Source organism: Macaca nemestrina, chromosome 3 (genome assembly GCF_043159975.1).
Source record: "Macaca nemestrina isolate mMacNem1 chromosome 3, mMacNem.hap1, whole genome shotgun sequence".
In the NCBI taxonomy this organism is placed as follows: Eukaryota; Metazoa; Chordata; class Mammalia; order Primates; family Cercopithecidae; genus Macaca; species Macaca nemestrina.
The window spans coordinates 103,092,469-103,111,446 of record NC_092127.1 but is presented as its reverse complement, the minus strand read 5'-3'; the positions used below and the strand labels follow the sequence as shown (position 1 = coordinate 103,111,446).

The following is an 18,978-nucleotide window of genomic DNA, read 5'->3' as shown; positions in this document are numbered from 1 at the left end:
ATAATATCAATTAAGCATTTAAGACCCTCTTAATCACTTTACATTATAAGCAAACAGTAAATGTGTAATAGTGTTGACTATTCTGGGTTCATGTTTCTTAAGTGTTTATTTTAATTGAACTTCAGCACTAATACATGTAAGTGTTACTCTGTTTCCCAGGTTATACTCTCACTGGGAATCTGAAGATCAGGTTGTTTAATTCAGGATCTGTATCGGTAGATTAAATTCCCACCCAACCCTGTCCCAATTCCCAAATTAATCTTGAGTTAGGTAAAAAATAACAAGCAAGCTCAGCACTGGTCCTGTTTACCAAATCATCTTCCAGCCAAACTGGTTGAATTAATTATATCTTTTCTCTTAGTCTAGTTGAGGATGTCATGTGTCCTTAGACTTCCAAACAAAACATGTCCACTCTTTCTGTGGTCTCCATTATAGCTGGAGTACCATTTCCAGGCCTCATTTACAGCATTCTCTTCTGGAACTTTCATTTGGCTGCCACACAGAAAGTCCTATGTTTCCTGCCAGCTGTCCTCTGGGTTCTCAAGTACCCCAGGTTCACCTACTAGAGAAAAGAATTTCAAAATGCCAGTGGCCCAAGCAGCTCTACCTGCCTCTCTGCCCTGATTCCCAGAGTAAGGTTTCAGCCATTAAGAACTGTTCTCTCTGAAACAGAGCCTTCAACACAATGGTCTATCTGGTTGATCACCACTGGCCATGAAGCTTAGCCCCAGTGCCTGTCCCATCTTAGGGGATGGTTTCAAGTCTAGCTCCTTCCTTTTAGTCAAGAATTGAGGAATCATGAAGGGTTCTCTGACTCCATATGTTTGTATTAAGCTTCTTCATAATGATTTATTTGAGTTTTGATGTATTTGGTTTTGGCTGAACTCACATCTCCCTCTCCTGCTCCCTCTCCCTATGCCCTTGCAAGGAACAAGAACTACAAAATGGAGCCTTTTGTAAGGCTGTTGCACTCAGGAGCTTTCTTTAAGTGCTCTGAAATTTCTGGCAGAAATAAAACTCTTTTTAAAAATAGTTACAGCTTATGTTCCTCATAAATCCCCTTCTTCTGTGCCCTGAGAAATAGTTAATCAACTCTTACTTAGCTTGGAGTTCACCCAGATGCTCCCTAAGGGTTCTCTGTAGCCCCATTCTCAGAGGTGAAGCCACCACTGGATCCTAGCAGGGTGCCTAAACTCAATAATCTGATAAGAGATAAGGCAACAAAGCTTCATAAACATTGTGTTTTCTTCCAACAGGGCACAAGGAAGATATTAAACCGAGTTCCCCCAAACAATCCCAAAAATCTACTTTTCCCAAAGTAAAGATAATGATAATCAGGATCTGTGGACTCTATAATGTGTCTTTATTTTGGTTTAAACTAATGACATTAGATTCTCTTCAACCTGGCAAAGAAGAGGTAGGTATACATTAAACAAAAGAAAAAGAAAAAAAATGGACCTAAAATCATGTGGGAACTAGATCATCATCACCATTATTCGAAAAAGAAAGGTTGTGGAATATTTCTGCAATTTCTTGGCCAGCTGGTCTTTTTCACCAGACGCATATATCTTTTTCAAATATCAAAAGGTAGTAAAGCTATGCATGTAAAAGTCATAATAGTGATAGTAATTATAAGTATTATAAGGGTAAGAATAATTTATATGATTCTTACTGACTGCCAAGCACTTGCTAAGCACTTCATGCACATTAACTCTTCAAAATCTCAGAATGCTATGCTGTACATATGATAAGAAGGGAGAACTTTCTTAGTTTAGAAAACTGAATTGCAGAAAGGTTAAGAAACTTGATTAAAGCAAATTAGTAATGGGCAGAACAGAAATTTAAACCTAACTCATCTTTCATACCTATGAAGATGCAAATAACTCAACCAAGTACATTTGTGTATAATATATTTGCCCTCTTGATGAATACTGAACCATAGTTAGAGCACCTTCTACTTGTTTCATGCAAAAGCATTGACATTATATGTGACTTGTGTGTTCTACTTTGAAACCACACTTTTTTACTCTAAACATTATTTGAATAAGAACTTGCTAATAATTTGAGCAGTTATTTCAAAATATTTATGTACTATTACTACATAGATGAATTACTCCAGCTTAGCATCCAATTTTTAAAATTTTCAAACTCATGTGTGCATGACTAATTTCACCTTTTAGAATTATGACAACATTCATTCATATGCTCTTCTCTTTTGATTTTTGTACTTTGGTAGTTTTGGAAACATGATAAGATAGCTCGTAGTATAACTAATAGCTTCGTACACATAGCATATCTATACTCCTTCCACTTTTCCTCTAAACATCACCTTATCACAGTTTGTTCTTTATCCCCTGTCCACTTGCCATTATTTCCATCCAATGAAACTTATTTTTCTTCTCTCTCACCTTTGAATTTCCTTCCCTCCCTACCAGCATGAGAGTTACTTGAAAGCTCTTTGATCAGAATAAAAATTCCAATTATTTGATTCTTCCATTTATTTGGATTATAAAGACATACAGGGGTATATTTTGCAAAACAGTCTTGTCATCCTTGGCAGAAGATATGTCACTCTATTATAGCTTTGCCACGTGTCCATAGAGAAAGGTCATCTTATTTTAAACACATGTTCATATGCAACATGTGTAACAGAGATGTGAATTCTAAGGACACTGCAGAAAGCATAGCTGACTAGAGATTCTAGCACCTTCAGGATGTGTCTCCTCTTAGTTGTGACCACTGTAATGCACTTCATAAAGTAATAAATTGTTCTTGCCCTAGGATCAGGATTCCCATCTCTTCACTACAACATGTCTAGATGGAAGACATGGTTGCCCTTGTAAAATCAGTGATCCCAGTCTAGATGTCAAATACTTGCTTGTTCTGTGTATTAACTGACTTCTTTTCCTGGACCCGCAGGCTCTATCAGATCCTTCCCCTAAAATTCATACATCCCGCCTTGTGGCTATCCATGCCCCAGCATGTCAATGTCAAAGTAGTTAAGAAAAAGGCTCCAACTATTTTAGTATCTTAAATTTTATCTTTTCATTCTACAAAGAATTTTTTAATAAAAAGTTAAAATTTAAAACAAATTGATACTATTCAGTAAAATGTTGTTATAGATTCCAAGCAACTATCTCTTTTATAGGCAACATAATTACAAGTGAATTACAAATGCAGACTTTATGACTCTAATTAAACTCTAGGCCACAACCCATAAAAAAAAGAGTATACACATTAAGTTAGGTGTAAGAAAAAATAAATATGAATAAATATGCCACATAATGAGGCATAAGTTAATATGCCTCAAAATAAATGAGGAGAAACAATTTCAGATAATACATATATTTATGTAAAATTTTTATCAACATAACCTAAAATACTTTCTTTAATTTCATCAGAGATAAAATTTTTATACTTAATTTTCATATACATATACATCATACTTTCTCTCACTTACTTCATTACTTCATTCTACCCCAAGAACATCTTTGCAAGTATTTCCCAAGTGTGAGAGACTGGAGGAGGTTCTATATTTTGGTTGTAAGAATATATATTAATTTTTAGAACATTATAATTAAACTCAGAAATATTTAATTGTAGGGATTTTATTTCTTACGAATCAAATAAAATGACTAAAAATTAACTTGAGGCAAAAAGAAATTTCAACATCATTGTAAAACTAATTAAGAGAGCAGATCTTTAAAAAAAAAAAATGTAGCCGGGCGCGGTGGCTCACGCCTGTAATCCCAGCACTCTGGGAGGCCGAGGCGGGCGGATCACGAGGTCAGGAGATCAAGATCATCCTGGCTAACACGGTGAAACCCCGTCTCTATTAAAAATACAAAAAAGCCGGGCGAGGTGGTGGGCGCCTGTAGTCCCAGCTACTCGGGAGGCTGAGGCAGGAGAATGGCGTGAACCCGGAAGGCGGAGCTTGCAGTGAGCCGAGATAGCGCCACAGCACTCCAGCCTGGGCGACAGAGCGAGACTAGGTCTCAAAAAAAAAAAAAAAAAAAAATGTAGTACATGATGGTTACACCTCGGTTTCCACACTTGGGAGACTCATTAACCACGTAAGTGTTTTCCCCGAAGTTTGTAAATGCTTAAAGATTGGGTTACATTATGAAAAGGACCTGTTGAATATTGTGTCTGTAAGGTTCAATTCTACCTAGTCCTCACTGCCATCTTTCATATCTTCTCTAGTGAAGAATGAAGAAATGAGAATTATGTGTTTGAATCTAGCACCTCTGATGTGGAAAAACACATGGTGAAGCAGAGGAAAGAAAACTGAAGGAAAGTGAAAATATCCTCAGGAATACCTTGGGGGAAACAAACAGCATTTCAAATGAAAGATTAAGAACAAATTCAAACAAATGGATTTGAAGGTATTATGTAAAAGAAAATGAGATTATTTAGCACAGGTACTCTAAGAATTTGAGAAGTTCCTCATGTTTATGGGAGAAGGTAACATGGCTGATAGGAACATTTAAAGGTGGTACAGAAAGGAAATTCTCATCAGGAGGCCTATAGAACACACATGGGCAACAGCAAGCCCCCCTTGCCCTGCCTGGATCCATACAGAGGAAAGGAGAGGTAAAGATGAAAGAAAGAGGTTGAATAGAAGATATTAAATGCTTGAAAAATAATTTTAAAATAGTTACACTTCTGAGAAGATTTTCCATGTCTGGGTATAAGACACGGAGATACATCATACTGATCAACCTGAAGTAATCTACTTACTGAAATACCCACTTCTAGTTTATCTAGTTCACGCAAGGTTTCACAAAGCCACCAATGGTCTTATAAAAGCTTTCTAATTGAAATAGTCTTAAGTATCACATTTTACTAGTGGCAGGTATCTTCAAAAAAAATACAAGCTAAGCAACTTGTCCTCTGTTATTTCCTACCACTAAGTTTGCATTAGAAGAGGCTGGCAGTCAAATACACAAGAAGAACCACAAGTGTTGGCAATTTAACAGAAACAAATGGTAGTGTGTCATGGACCCCTAAGGCTTGTTGGACTAAATCATACCCTCTTCTAGTAAGTCCTGAAAAGTATTTAAAACATATGTTGAAGAAAATAGCTTTTAGAGGGGCAGATAACAGACGTTGGACTTAGAAATTATAAAAATCCATTGTGCATTCTTTTGGCTTCTAGTTGTACTCAGTGTTTTGCGATGAGCTATGATTTGTTTGTGGAAGTAAAGTAAAGGCAGCCTATCTTACCGCCTCCACTTCAGCTGGGTCATACCAGACGTTGATGTAGGGATGCTGTAAGGCGTCATCCACTGATATTCTTTTTGCTGGGTCAATCACTAGCATCTTTGACAACAAGTCCCTGGCTTGGCTGGCTGAAACAATAAATGAGAGAAACAACTAGTAAGATTTTGATTTCAGTAAGGAAATTTGTTGGACAGAGAGGAAATTAAGAAAATAAAGTATGGGATAGTATCTTCCTTCCAAACATCAGGTAAATCCCTTGATGTGATGGAAAAGAAAATGCATTTTACACCTGTTTCTTTGGGTCTCTAAGCCTAAGGCCTCTAAGCCTGAGGCTCTCCAAGGGTTATAACACTTTGAGTATATAATTATTCACTCAAACTTCTAAGTAAAATGTATCAACCTGCAGAGTTTATATAAGCAAAATCATCTTCTTTGGTAACCTGTATGAATATGGGATAAACAGCACAAAGAGCACAGAGTGCAAATGCATGATATTCAACAAATGTCTGGGCAGCTGTTTGAAGTTAATCAACACATGTGCCTTTATATTCTCATTCATACAATGGAATTATCAGGATTTTAGTATACAAATTGACTTAAGAGTTGGTATCATACAAATTTCTTTTCTTTTTCTTTTTGTTTGTTTGTTTGTTTGTTTATGTATTTTTGAGACAGGGTATCCCTCTGTTGCCAGGCTGGAGTGCAGTGGAATGATCACAGCTCACTGCAGCCTGTAACTCCTGGGCTCAAAGGATCCTCCCATCTCAGCTTCCTGAGTAACTGGAACTACAGGCATGCACCACCATGCCCGGCTATTTTTTCTTATTTTTTGTAAAGATAAGGTCTCCCTACATTGCCCAAGCTGATCTCGAGCTCTGGGCTCAAAGGATCCTCCCACCTCAGCCTCCCAAAATGCTGGGATTAAAGGAATGAGCCACTGCTCCCAGCCACAAATTTCTTATATACATAAAAACAACCAAAGAATTGATGTGATAGAAAAAAAACTATTCAATTACTGAATTTTATTTTAACATTCTGTAATCATCAGGTATTTTTAATCAATGGAATTAAATAAATGGAAGTCATGACTTGATGAAATCCAGCAGCTAAAGACTGAAGCCAGTCTAATGCTACACCAGACACTAATGAAAAACTCTATATTATGTAAATGCTATCATAATTAATTTTATGGTTGTGGGCAGTAACAGTTATAAAATTATATGGTGATAGCATATTTATTTAATAACATTATTAAAAGACACATTAATTTTAACCTCTAAAAACATGTACATTTTTTATTATTATACTTTAAGTTCTGGGATGCATGTGCACAACGTGCACATAGTTATACATAGGTATACACGTTACATAGGTATACACGTGCCATGGTGGTTTGCTGCACCCATCAACCTGTCATCTACATTAGGTATTTCTCCTAATACTATCCCTCCCCCAGGCTTTTACAAAAAGTTTTAACAGAAATGAATATCTCAAATCAATATTGTTACTTAACTGATTTGAAAGTTGAATGGTGAAAATATTCAGTTTATTCTAAATATATGGTAAAACATCAAATTAAAGAGAACAAAATTTAAATGGATTTTTCAAAAAATCAACATAGATGACTGTGGATATGTATCAATTTTTATTTAATCAGTTTTTCAGATTAAGACAATTTGACTAATTCTACAAATTTGAAAATTACATAAAATATAAAAATCAGGAAATAATATCTAACCCCACTAGTTAGAGGCAATGACTGTGATTATTGGCATATTTTTTCTAGTGCTGTTCATGTATTTTTCACATATTAACCATACTACAGTTAAAATGTAGTAATTAATTTTTTACCTGTAGGTATTTTTAGTAATTACATGAATAAATATATCTTTTAATTTTCTGAACAAATATGAAAAATCACTAGTTAAATCAACCTTGAGAACTTTTTATTTCTATTATCCATTTTTCTGGGAAACTCAATCCTAGAAACTTATTATCATTACTTTCAAATTAAAACTCTGAACTGCACAAGAACAACAAAAATACAGAAATACTTATACATTCATTCAATATTTAATTTTTCTCATTGCCAATGGCCTCCTAATAGCCTAACAGGGCTGTGTTTATTTATTCATTGCTTTAAAGATCTCTTTAATTTGTAACTGATTTTATATCCAAATTCATGTACCATTCTCATGGATTCTCTCATCAAATCTATCCATTTTTCTGCTCTTAGAAAGGGCTGGGGTTAGTCGGGTGTGGTGGTGGCACTTTGGGAGGCTGAGGCAGGCAGATCACGAGGTCAGGAGATGGAGACCATCCTGGCTACCACGGTGAAACCCCATCTCTACTAAAAATACAAAAATTAGCTGGGCTTGGTGGCGGGCGCCTGTAGTCCCAGCTACTCGGGAGGCTGAGGCAGGAGAATGCAGTGAACCCGGGAGGCGGAGCTGGCAGTGAGCTTAGATAGCTCAGCCGGGGCAACAGAGAGAGACTCTGTCTCAAAAAGAAAAAAAGAAAAGAAAGGACTGGGGTTAGAATGGGCTATTCATGAATAGGGTCATGAACTATACCAATACCAAATCATCTTGCTAAGAAACAATAATCGATACTATTTTTAGGAAACAATATGGAAAAATGTTTCAATGCTTTATCTTTCATTCTATCATTTGAAAGCAAATGTGTTATGCTCTTTTCCAAACACAGTAGAATACATTATTCTCTTTGGTTATTTGTATATTAAGATTATTTATAGATTTTCAATTTTATATTTAAAATTAAAATCAATAATCGAATATGCAAACTAGTTTATCATTTACAAAAATAATTGCAGAAATTCAAATTGATTTAAAAAGTAAACTCAAGAAAATTGGAATTACCTTATGAAGTATATCTTAATAGCCTTTTTATTGTGATTTCATACAGTAGTTTAATGAGAACTTTGTTGTCTCTGTATTGCTGCAAGTGTCTTCAAAAGAAGGGATTACTTTTGCTTGATATCTCAATAGTATTACAAAGACATGATTTCTATAAGATCTTTAATTGGAGTATTAGCTCTTTTTCAATCTGGATATAGGCAGTGTTGATCTTATCAGCAGTAGATTTAGAAATAATTTAGTCCATTGTCAGTAAGAGAGTCTATAGAGGCAATTGAAGGAAGAAATCCAACTGTGTAATATGTGTCAAGAGCACAGAAACAGTGTTGCACATTTAAAACCCATTAGATAAAAGTTTAGAGGATATGAAAACATCCTGGAAAACAGTGGCACCACATTTTAGCTTCCTCATCTCGTTTAAGTCTTCCTTAGCTATACACATTAAGTTTGTAAGTTAAGTCTGCAGATAATTAATTGTCCACATAACATTTAGGGCTAAATTTAAAAAGCATGTATCTTAAGTTTTTCTTTTTTGATAATTTACAGGTACATTTTTAAATTATTATTTTATTATATTTAACAGTTACTGAGCATCCACAGTGAGCCAGGCACTGCTCTAAGTGTTTGACAAATTATTAAGTCAATTAATCCTCCCAACAGCCCTATAAGGTGGGTTTTCTCTACGTTCATTTGTTAAAACAAGGAAAGAAAAATTAGGTAACTTGCTCAGGGTCACACAGATTTTAAGGCATGGGGCAAATTTGAAACGAGGCAGGGGGAAGACAGTCAGATTTATTTCAAAATAAGATTTTTAGGAGTGTTCTAAATTATAAGAATTTGAGTATTATTTATATTACACTTTATGCATTGCCAAATTTATTCCATGTCTCCAAATTAGACTGAGGCATTATTAAGTCAATTCTGTTGGTGAAGATATTTGTTACTCAAGTATATTAACTGCCAACAACATGACAGAAAAAAACGACTTATTAATGGAAGTGTTTATACTGAATAAAAATATGTACGTAAAATCTCATTTGCTATTTTAAAATGAAAAAATTTAAGCACTCCATAAATTATAGAAAAAGAAGTTCAGACACCTGCATCTCCAAGATTTTACAACTAAACCTTGCATTGAAAATATTTTCCAGGCAATAAAAAGGATTGGAACAATGATTTCAATGTATATTATGTTGGTTTTTTAGAGTTATATCTCAAAAAATAATTTTAAGATTCTATGTAACCCCCCGTGAAATACTTAGGGCACACCATTGTCACACATTTTATTCAATAACTTCTCTCTGAATATCCAGACAGTTCTTTTTTTTTTTTTTTTTTTTTTGAGACGGAGTCTCCTCACTCTATCGCCAGGTTGGAGTGCAGTTGTGCGATCTCGGCTCACTGCAACCTCTGCCTCCCAGGTTCAAGCGACTCTCCTGCGTCAGCCTCCCGAGTAGCTGGGACTACAGGTGCACGCTACCACCTCCAGCTAATTTTTTTGTATTTTTAGGAGAGACAGGGTTTCACCATGTTGGCCAGGATGGTCTGTCTCGATCTCCTGACCTCTTGATCCGCCCGCCTTGGCCTTCCGAAGTGCTGGGATTACAGGCTTGAGCCACCGCGCCCCGCCCTGAATATCCAGACAATTCTAAAATCCGTGGCTACTCCCCTTTGTAGGAACGATCTTCCAAGAAATATCTTTCTTTAACTTGAGGTTGTGCCAATTAAAGAATTGATCGATGTTTTAGGTGATGTGTTATGCTAATTGTTCTGATTTGACCATTATACCTCCATACACGTTTCAAAATAACCCCTATATCCCACAAAAATGTACTATTATCATGTGTCAACTAAAAATAAAAGGAAAGAAAGAGAAAGAGAGAGAGGTCTCTATACCGTGTGCTTGTTTGACCCGTCACCCTCATAGTCGTCCTCAAGTCATTCCTGAAGGGCATACCTTTGAGTTTATTGTGCTCGGAGTCCGCTGGGAAGAGGGAATCTGGGAAGAGCTTGGGGAAGGTGAGTCCCGCATACTTGGGCCGATTCTCCACATAGTTTCTTACTGTGGGTTGCAATTTCTTCATGAATTCTGGACATGGTGTTCCTAGTTGTTCAATTACCTTATTCCACTGGTCAATATCTGAGAATTGAACAGTTAAGGGAAAAAAGAAGTGCAGACCACTAGCCTTTCAACAATTGGGAGACTAATGCTTCTCAAAGTCCTGAACAGTCATTAATTAATGCAACTAGAGTTTTAATAAGCAACAAAGAATGAAAATATAAAAGCAGATATGTCAGGCTATGAGTCTTCTTGAAATTTTAAATTCACTTTTGAAACTTATATACTTGCTAGGCTGGAACAAATCAGGCTATTTCGGTATGTCACTTCCTTTTTCTATCTAAAAATATGGACTGCCCACATTGCCAGGTAGAGTCTTCTGAACCTTTACTGGTTCAGGGTACTGCCCAATTCATGAATCATTTGTTTGCTCAAATAAATTATGCTAAACTTAAAAAAAAAAAAGAAACTTATATACTTTTGGAAAACTAGCAATTATTTAACAAAATAAGATATCATGAAATAGTCTTTAGGGTGTACAGATAAAAAGTCATTCAAATAACAAGATGAATCTCATATTCTGCAGATTAACTTCTATATAATCGTGTGTTTTAGAACATCATAGTGACATTTTTATTCTGAAGTTACCTCAAACATTTATATTTTTAAAATGATAAGTACACAAATATTTTAGATTACATTCATTTACATTTTCTTAAACTACCTTTAAGATATTTTTTCTTCTCTAAAAATCTGGAATTTTTTTCTATGCATTATGCATGTCAATATAACTTTTATAGTAAAACAACTCATTAGTTCTTTGTCAAATTCCTAAAAATCATATTTATTAAACAAAGAAGCCACCAATTTCATACCTATTGTTTTACTGCTGACATCACGGAATATTGTTTTCAATGAAATAAGAGGGTGAACAGAGGAATGTTCAATTTAAAACAACAGATTTCTGTCCAAGTACATTCAAGTTTAGAAAGTACATTAAGCATGGTGAATACCACAGAAAAAATATTACCTCTCTATGAAAATTAATACCCTTTTAAATTGGAACTAGCTCTTTTGGCAGACATACTCAATGACTGAGATTCTATTTTTCATCTGTCATTAATATTCAATATATCAGAGCCTCGATAATGATAAACACCATCTACTCTGAAGAACCAACTGGAAACGACTGATTCAAACAGATTTCCTCACATGTGTCAGTGAGTAATAGAGACCTTGGAAATTCCCCCTAAATCCAGTACGGCAAGCAGTATTCTCTCCTACATTGCTTATTCTTCTACAACTCTGTTCTTCGGTGTTAAGTTAGTTAATTCATTTCCACTAAGGTAAGGTGTGACAGTTAAGGGACTCTTACCATAATACTTAGTTGAAGTTTGTCAAATCTTTACTCCTAGCTATTCAAGAGGTTTGGACTGAAGATTGTCAGTCCTGATTAAAGATAAACTTAACTGTATTTAACAAAAATAAATATGTAATACAAACACAGTAGATAGGAGATTGAACAAAGATAAATCAAACTAATGTGCAAATTCTCTTCTTCCTCCCTATAATCTGGCTGAATAAAACTTAAATTACTACATATCCTCTCAGTTATTGGAATAAAAAATATATAACTATGGACTATCAAGATATGAAATGAATGTGGGAAAAACAATAATACTCCTTTATAAAGCAGCAGCAATCATTAAACAAGAACATGCTTGGATAGAAGCTCATCTAATTATCATGTACATGAGAAAATACAGTGGCAATTCAGAATCCCTAGAAATAACGAAACTAAAACATTATATAAGGTTAGAGTTACAAATTACTCTTAGACAAGAGCCTGTGTTAATACTATGGATACAGGTAAGCTGTAAGTACTTAGACATATTTAAATAGAATACATTAGTGTAGTTAAATAAAACCTAAGTGCTTGTCATTATAAATTATGAAGAGACATTTTTTAACGATTAGGTTAGCATGCCCTACCAAGTTATCATTTCATCATTGGTCAAACTTCCTCAAAATTCTAACCACTTGATGTCAAGCTTAAAATAGAGGCAAAGAAGATGTCAGGTTTTCTATAAATAAGTCATTTAACAAAGTCGGCAAAATAATCCCAATACAGTATTATATCCTAATTACATTTGCTAGAATTATAAAGATACACTGTAAAGAATTGCTTTTAAAGAAGTATTCCCAAACAACAAAAAAATTGATAATTTATATTAAAGTTTAAGAAGAATCAGATATTCTGGAATTTGTTAAATAAGAATTGTTAAAATGTTGCTTTTAATAAATCATAATTAGAGTCTAGAGACACAGTGCTCTTTCCTACTTAGGTTGCTTTTAAATGAAACACTGTTGTGATTCTTGATGCAATGGTTTACAAGGTGGCAAGAATCTTTATCATTGTCAATGAAATAGTTAAATGTTCATATTGCAAATCTGAGTTACAGTGATCTTTAAAAGTCTGTGTCTTTATTTTAACCAGTCCATTTCAAGATTTTTCTTCCCATAAACATATGTGTGTGTGTATCTACATATGGTAAGTACTTGTTTTCAGTTGTTCATAGAATATGAACATGAACAACTATGCCCAATTTAGTTGAGCACATAATTTTTCTTTATAATAATAATTAACCTAACATAAGGCAAGACTGGAAGTCGTACCTCCTGTTTCCATGTTTAGTGCTTGTTTCAAGTATTCCATTAAGAAAAAAGAGTAAATTTGGAATTGATATGGTAAAAAATTGCTTTAATTTGGCCATAAAATTAACGGTGTGTTTCATCACAAGCAATTCCCTTAAAGAATGTTTCTGAAGCCCCTTCCTTAGTCTATCAGGCTGACATATTCCTGTAAAACAATAAATTTTATTAATATTTTATATAGAAAATAAGGTGATCTTTTAAATGGGAAAACAGATTTCCACAATGATTACATTTTTAAAATACACAAAATATTAACTATATTTTATGATTATGTATTAATTGTTAACATGGTAAATATGTTTTTAAAGAATGACCAAAACCATTTTTGTAGAATAATTTATTTGCTTTAGAATACCCATAAATGACCATTTTTATACCACATAGAGTGAGGATTTACAGATCTTAGCCCTGTGAAGTTATCAGAAAAGCAATAAGTATATTTGTTTTTATATTTTTGATGTACTGTTTTAGAAATTATCACCCTTAACATAAATTATGAAATGTATTGAATACAAATGGAAAAATGGCATTTAATAAGAATTATTTGACAGTAAATCACCGGATATAAGTCTAAATTGACTACATAAAAGTAGAGTTATATTGCAAGAAGTTCAATTTTATAAGTAGGGCATGATGCCAAGATAATGTACAAATGTGATAATTACTAAGGTCTTCAATAAATACTATTATAATAGGAGAATAAAACAAAGTAAATATGAATAGCAAAAATTAGTATCTGAAATCCTAAGATTGAAAATTTTTCCAATTAATATTATCAATTAGCTATTAACCTACGTTTCAAGCACTTCTCTTACTTTAGCTTCCTTTGTTAGGGAACTTTCTAAAACAATAATGCCTTAAACATAATGTATGAAAAGGTCAATTTTTGGGCCTCTCATTTGCACAGGCCCCTTTTAAGACTAATCCTTTTCTGCGTATTGTGGGCATAATTATGAACATAATTTGTGCCATCCATATTTAAGCCTTCAGAACTTACGAAGTGGAATCATAAGGAACTATTTAATGGCCTCATCCAACTGTCTCCTTTGAATGACTATATCTTCTGTTTATGTTTTTTTCTATCATTGATTGCTTTTTGTTACTATGAATGTGATTTCCAGAGCTGACAACTCATAGTTTCTGACTTGCTTTCTGCTCTGCTCTAGGCCTTATATCAATACTTTGTGCAGAAATGTTCTGACTTCTCTTTGCAATTTAAAGAACATCTCTTTGCAATTTATCTCTAAATTCTTAGCTGTGTTCCTAAAGACAATATTGCCTAATAGCAATGTAGGTATAGAATAGTTCCAGGAGAGGCTTTTATCATGCACGCCAACAGCTCTTTAGGCACAATGTTGAGTAAGCTTGTGTGGCTTTATATTAGCTCGGTAGGAAAGACTTCTGTGATCAATTAGTAATGTCTGCAACAGATGCACAATAAGGAAACTGAAGCACATGTGCCATGTGTTAGGTGTCATTACATTAAACTGTGTTTCCCAAACTCAAATACTCATAACGTAGGGAACTTATAAAAACACATATCCCTCCTTCCTACTCATCTACAAGATTCTGAGTCCACAGGTCTGGGCTGATATCATAAAAAACATCAGTGGTAATTGTAATCAAGGATGGGATTATATTTTGAGAAATGCTCACGTAGAATATACGAAAAAGTCTCTTGTGAGTTACTAAGTCTAGATGTTCTAAGAGTAAAATACTAACATGTTTCAGTTTTATGACACAAATTAGAATAGGATCAAATTCACCAAAAGATTATTCCACACCTGTTTGTTACTGAAAACTTGGGGGTCAATCACCTGAGAATACTCGGAGAAAGAAAAGTGCTAATCTTTACTTCTTTGACCCATGTAATTTTCCTGCAAAGGCCATGGGAAGTTATAGTAAGTGGTACACGTAGGCTCCCAGGAGTGGGAGAAGAATTCTGCCCCTCATCATCTGTGGGAGAACTGAAATTGTATGCTGCTATTACCTGGGGAGTACTACCCATGGAAAGTTCTAATTATAGTTCTTTGTGATTAAATTTGTTAAAAGAATTTTTTTCTAAAAACATTTACAAAGAAATACATATATATACACACACACACACACAAACATATGATAGAGTTCTGAATCTAGATTTTCATGGTTATGTTTCAAATTGTTTTGTTTCTTTAAAAATGTTTTTAGGGGCAGGCACAGAGGCTTATGCCTGTAATCCCAGCACTTTGGGAGGCCAAGGCAGGAGGATCACCTGAGGCTAGGAGTTTAAGACCAGCCTGACCAACATAGAGAAACCCCTTCTCTACTAAAAATACAAAGTTAGCTGGGCATGGTGGTGCATGCTTGTAATCCCAGCTACTCAGGAGTCTGAGGCAAGAGAATCACTTGAACCCATGAGGCACAGGTTGCGGTGAGCAGAGGTAGCGCCATTGCACTCCAGCCTGGGCAACAATAGAGAAACTCTGTCCTCCCTCCCCCCCAAAAAAGAAAAAGAGAAACATTTTTAGGGTATTTTATATTTAAAAATGTTCTTTTCCTCTCAAAAGTCCTTGTCAGATTCTGGTAACAGGATATATGAATAAGTGAGTTGCAATTGTTCATTGCAACTAACATCTGTTTTAATTATAAATGAGCATAGGAAGAGGAATTATAAGCCAAAACATGAAGCTAGCAAATTAAGTAAAAGGCTATTTGTATACTGGTCCTAGCATATTGCTAGTGTTACAATATGGGACATGGAATATCCAAGGCTAATGTTTGAAGCATGATATAAATCTAATCAGTATTATAATCTATCTTTACTTGCAAATCAAAAAATGGAGAGACATGTAACATATAAGCAAATCCAATATATATTAATATGTGTTACAAAGGCAGAATTTTCATTAAGCTATTGAAGGTTAATCTTTGGGGTGTTTCATTTGCACAGGCCTCTTACAAGACTAATTTTTTATTTTAATTTTATTTTTTGTAAATAGCCCCCACCTTCAGTTGTATGATATTCTGACCTCAAAAATTTTGGATTTGATTTTCTCAGCATGGGATAGTATTTTGAAAATGGGAAGAGGCCTTGGAGATCATGTAATTTGGCATCTCTATTTTAAAGCCGAAACATATTAAAGTCCTTTTAAATTTGGTAAATAATTATAAACAAAGAAGCTAATACAAACAGCCTACACTAACAGAAATATAGAATCTACTTAAGAGAAATTTAAGGACACTGTAGAAATTTAAGGACACTGTACTCTGTTCTGTAAGACCAAATCGAGAAAGTTACTTTCATTTCTGTATATAACACTACATACAACGGAAGTTAAGAAGAGGCAATCAAGCTTATATGAAGTCAAGAAAACCTGCCACTTGAAAAGATTTTGATATTTAAACTTAAAAAGGAAGATAGAAGTAATCCCTGCCCCCATCCTAGCATTTTGGTTTCTCTTATTCTGTAGCTATTATCACCTTCATCTAGTACCCTGCACTTTTTAATGTAAATATCATGGTAATAAGAATTTTTGTCTGTTTTATTCACTAATATATCTCTGGAGACAAAAAGTACTCAGTACATAGTAGGTGCTCAAAAATATTTAAGTTATAAATGAATGTCTATTTTATGTCCAATCAGAGTTTTGTACAGACATAATATAAAGAATGGAAAAAATAAAATATTCAAATAAACGATAGGTGAGAAAATCCAGTAATTGAAGAAAGGTTGGAATCTAGGAAACAATGACACTCAAGGAAGATAAATAACAATAAATCTATGCTAGGTGCAATGGCTCACTCCTGTAATCCCAGCACTTTGGGAGGCCAAGGCAGGTGGATCACGAGGTCAGGAGATCGAGACCATCCTGGCTAACACGATGAAGCCCCATCTCTACTAAAAATACAAAAGATTAGCTGGCCGTGGTGGCGGGCACCTGTGGTTCCAGCTACTCGGGAGGCTGAGACAGGAGAATGGCGTGAACCTGGGAAGCGGAGCATGCAGTGAGCCAAGATCATGCCATTGCACTCCAGCCTGGGCGACAGAGCAAGACTCCAACTCAAAAAAGGAAAAAAAAAAAAAAAAAAAAAAAGAAAGAAAGAAAGAAAAGAAAAAGAAATAAAAAAAAGAAATCCATGCCTAGTCTCATAGTAGAGAAACAGCAGATAATCAAAGACCAAGAAAAAAAATCCCAAATGAAGGAAAATGACAGATTATCTCCTAAAATGACTATTACACTGACAACTGATTATTCACCAGCAATACTGTAAACAAAAAGCAAGTAGAATAATATCTTTCAAATGCCAAAAACAAAATAAATTTCAATGTAAAATTCTATATCTAACCAAACTATCTTTCAGGTAAGAGAACCTCGATTAAAAATAAGAGTTTTATTATCAAAGACTCCACTAAAGATACTTCCAAAATACGTACTTTGGGAGAAAAAAAATAATCATCTCAAAATAAAAGGTCAAAATGTAAGAACTAGTGGTAAGCCAAAAAAAGGGGCAATCATAAGGGTGAATCTAAACAAACACCTTTATTTGAAAAAAAATAATATTGTCAATTTATGAGCCTAAAAAGAAAACTGAAATACTGAACATCAATAGTGTATTTAAGTCAGGACAACAACTATCTAAATGAACATGTGCCAAGATCCTTTTATGTTCAGAAGAAAAATTAAAAGAATCATCTTAATTAAAATAGCATTTTATACAAAATTGAACTTTAAATACAACTCCAAAATAAATACCAATAGGGATCTTTTTTAAAAAGTTAATAAGCCAATTCTAAAATCTTAATAGAAGAGCAATGGTGCATTAAGAGTCAAGATAATTCTGAAGATGACAAAAAACAAAGGGTATTTACCCTACCTGATCTAAGTGCACAGCATACATTTATATTCATTAAGAAAGGGTGTTCATCGTGCAGAGATACACAAACCAGTGGAACAGAATATACAGCCCAGGACTTGACACTTCCCCACCAAATATGTGGAAACTTATTAGAGAGACAGAATTATAGATCTGTGAAGAAAGAGTAAGTTAGTCAAAAAATGAAACTGGAATAAAGTGGGTCCTTCTTTCACACATACACAAAAAAATCCATTCCATGTGGACTAATGGTTTAAATGTAAGAGACTAAACTTTAAAATATTTGCAGTAATGTTATAGCACAAGATAGTTTTATATAAGGATTCTTAAGACATAAAACATATAAATTACAGGAAAAAACAGATTGCCAACTTCTAAAATTACTATAAAATAAAATGGGAAAATAATCTAAATACAAGAAGATATTTGTAACACATAAAACTGACAAAAAAATAGGTGCCAAGTTATATAAGGAATGTCTACTAATCAACAGAAAATAAAAGCACAATAGAAAAAAATGTGTTCATTCTTTGTTTTATAAAAAAGATATTTTACCAAGGGAAAATACTAGTGGCCAATGAACATAGGAAAAGATCCTTAGCGTCCCTTGTAGACAAGGAAATGTAAATTAAACCTCCAGTGAAATAGTATTTTATATCCAAGGGACTGGTAACGAATTTAAAAATAAATATGACAATAGCAAAACTTGATGAGGATGTGAAGCAGACAGCTACGTATATAAACTGTTACTCTAGAAATCAATTTGATGTTACATGGTAAAGTTTAAAATGTGTACATCTATGACCCCAGGTATTTATTATTAAGAAAACCTTGCACATGTGCTCTTATAAGCATATATTCATATACCATGGTTTATTAAAGGAAAAAAAATACAATCTGTATATATTCCAAAGTTTACTTATAGGGTAATGGGTTAGTTATAGATACTCACAGACTGAAATACTATTCAGCAATGAAAATGAGTTAACTATGTTCAGTCCATGAACATGAATAAATCTAAAAACTATGTTAACTTTTTTAAAAAGCAAGCCACAAGATAACGATGACAGTATGGTATGTAAAATACATAAAACTCAACCATAGATTGCTTAAGGGTAAATATGCATATAGTAAAAACATAAGGAAAGTCGCAGAGATGCTAAAAACAAATATTTAGAATTGTGGCTAACTCTGTGGAAAAGGAAGTTTGTCGTTGGTGTGGAGCACATAAAAGTATTTGAAAGTATTGAT

At 34.0% G+C, this 18,978-nt stretch overlaps 1 protein-coding gene across 10 annotated transcripts in view; it reads right to left on the bottom strand.

The window, feature by feature from the left end:
- The window catches only part of LOC105479668 (mitogen-activated protein kinase 10), a 338,499-nt gene that overhangs the window by 46,306 nt on the left and 273,215 nt on the right, over positions 1-18,978 (bottom strand). For 9 of the 10 annotated variants that reach the window (XM_011737775.3, XM_011737776.3, XM_024792191.2 and 6 more), the window contains 2 exons: positions 10,057-10,239; positions 5,227-5,351 (listed from right to left, as the gene is read on the bottom strand). In XM_011737775.3, coding sequence (XP_011736077.1) covers positions 5,227-5,351; positions 10,057-10,239 — 308 coding nt within the window. Of the gene's footprint in view, positions 1-5,226; positions 5,352-8,132; positions 8,362-10,056; positions 10,240-18,978 lie in introns of those variants that run through there. The other variant, XM_071092617.1, reaches the window with a different exon arrangement.